We start from the raw sequence: 2,521 nt of genomic DNA on the forward strand, positions 1-2,521 counted from the left end.
TCGCTCTGTCAACAGGCAGTTCCCAGAAATCAACGTACCTCTGCCACCGGCACGACCCCGACCGCTTCTGGCGGGGTCCCCAGGGCTGTGGGCGGGAGTCGTTCCGCTGTCGTGGGCCGTTCCCCCTTTGCTGCCGCCTCCTCGCGCTCCATCGCCGGGCAGACCGCGCCTGGAATGTCGGTCGCCGGGCTCGGAATCAGCTTCCAGTGATGGGAGCAGCGGCGGCGGTCGCGGAGAAACGCGGTACTCCTGCACGGAATGCACAAAGTCCTACTCCACCTACTCCGGCCTCAGCAAACACAAGCAGTTCCACTGCGCGGCCTTGGGAGCGAAGTCCTTCGGCTGCAAGCACTGCGACAAGGTGTACACGAGCCTGGGCGCCCTCAAGATGCACATCCGCACCCACACCCTGCCGTGCAAGTGCCACCTGTGCGGAAAGGCCTTCTCGCGCCCGTGGCTCCTGCAGGGCCACATCAGAACCCACACGGGAGAGAAGCCCTTCCAGTGCTCGCAGTGCGACCGCTGCTTCGCCGACCGCAGCAACCTGCGAGCTCACCTGCAGACGCACGCCCACGTCAAGAAGTACGCCTGCGCCACCTGCCACAAGACCTTCTCCAGGATGTCGCTCCTCAACAAGCACACGGAGGCCGCCTGCCCCGCCATACACCGCCGCGTGGTTCCTTAGCGACGGGCGTCCCAATTCCACGAGTCTGGCGAGACAGGATTCTTGCCGAGGCTCTGTGTATTCTTAAGTACGAGTACCTTTCTTGAGTTTTAAGCCGACTCTGATTGGTTGCTATGGCAATCAGTTGTAATTAATTTTGATATTTTGTATATCGGGATTCGTTACTTTGACGTTTAAGTTTGTATGTTGTCCCAGCGTCTTTCTAGTCTTGTAATATAGATTTTTGTAACGCTTTTGTAAATAAAATAATTTTGTAAAACAATTGTTGGAAGTACCTCCCATCCACCCCCCCCCCCTCTCTCTCTCTCTCTCTCTCTCTCTCTCTCTCTCTCTCTCTCTCTCTCTCTCTCTCTCTCTCTCTCTCTCTCTCTCTCTCTCTCTCTCTCTCTCTCTCTTCATCCCCTCTCTCTCTCTTTTTCCATCTCTTTTTCTCATTCTCAGTCTCTCTCTCTCTCTCGTTCTCTCTCTCTCTCTCTCTCTCTCTCTCTCTCTCTCTCTCTCTCTCTCTCTCTCTCTCTCTCTCTCTCTCTCTCTCTATCTATCTATCTATCTCTCTCTCTCTCTCTCTTTCTTTATTCTCTCTCTCTCTCTCTCTCTCTCTCTCTCTCTCTCTCTCTCTGTTTCTCCCTCTCTCTCTCTCTCCCTCTCTCTCTCTCTCTCTCTCTCTCCCTCTCTCTCTCTCTCCCTCCCTCCCTCCATCTCTCTCTCTCTCTCTCTCCCTCTCTCTCCCTCTCTCTCTCTCTCTCTCTCTCTCTCTCTCTCTCTCTCTCTCTCTCTCTCTCTCTCTCTCTCTTTATCAGTATAGATATAGATAGATAGATTTTTCCACATAGATATAGGCAAGTATATTCCATCCCTATATGTGTATACAGATGCATACATACAATATATACAAGCGTGTATTTATGCGATCAAGAAGCATACATTATTTTTTTCAGTGCCATTTTCAAGATATGTATGCACTTATCTTCAACGTTGAAATATTTAATGATATATATTTGTCAGCGTTTCTCTTATTCTCACAGATAACTCAACCAGCTGACTTCAAAGGAGTAAATGATATTTCTTTTTTGCTCAATGAAATATCATTACAAATGTCTGCCACTTGACCTTACAAGCAGAATAATACCTGGTTAATTCACGAATAAAAGAAAATCAGATAAACAAACTTACTATAATTATATGTCACTCTAACAGACATGCACTTCACCGTGACAGAAAGGTCGTGAGGAAAAGATTGGTATTGTTCGATCTATTTTAGAAATGAAATAGGAACTACAGGGCATAATTGTTTCTTCATAATCTACCAATATAAATCCACTTTTGGATAGCAATTAGAAACTATTGCTATTACTTCAGAAATACTATGCCTGTGTATATTAAAAATAACTGTCGTCGCTTTTTCTTTTCACTTCACGACGTCAAATATTGAAATACATCGAAGCGGAGTTCATCCTTGAGAAAGCTGACGTGGTGCTGGAACTGACAAAGATTAAATGAATTAGTAGATTTCATTAAGATAGTAGTGAAAGCGTAGTGACAACTGTCAGAATGAGGTTGGCAGGAAGATATGTCACGTTATGCCAGTGACTAGGGTGACGATGACACGCCTACAATCTGCGGAACATGGGCGCCGGATTTCACTGCAAAACTGCTGTAAAGGAAAACAAAATAAGCAGTTTTCAAAGAGATATACGACTGCTGAGGGGATTTATTTTGTCAATATAGAGAGGAAAATACACTGATGGGAAAAAAATATACACACATACATATATGTATATATATATATATATATATATATATATATATATATATATATATATATATATATATATA

At 45.5% G+C, this 2,521-nt stretch overlaps 1 protein-coding gene across 2 annotated transcripts in view; it reads left to right on the plus strand.

Moving 5' to 3' along the window:
• Window positions 1–937, plus strand: part of LOC113808720 (protein escargot) — a 5,548-nt gene extending 4,611 nt beyond the window's left edge. For both annotated transcript variants that reach the window (XM_027360193.2, XM_027360194.2), the window contains exon 2: window positions 1–937. This exon is cut by the window's left edge. In XM_027360193.2, the coding sequence (XP_027215994.1) occupies window positions 1–685 (685 nt within the window). In that variant the 3' untranslated portion in view covers window positions 686–937.
• Window positions 938–2,521: the final 1,584 nt, after the last annotated feature.

The sequence above is a fragment of the Penaeus vannamei genome, chromosome 5 (assembly GCF_042767895.1).
Source record: "Penaeus vannamei isolate JL-2024 chromosome 5, ASM4276789v1, whole genome shotgun sequence".
In the NCBI taxonomy this organism is placed as follows: Eukaryota; Metazoa; Arthropoda; class Malacostraca; order Decapoda; family Penaeidae; genus Penaeus; species Penaeus vannamei.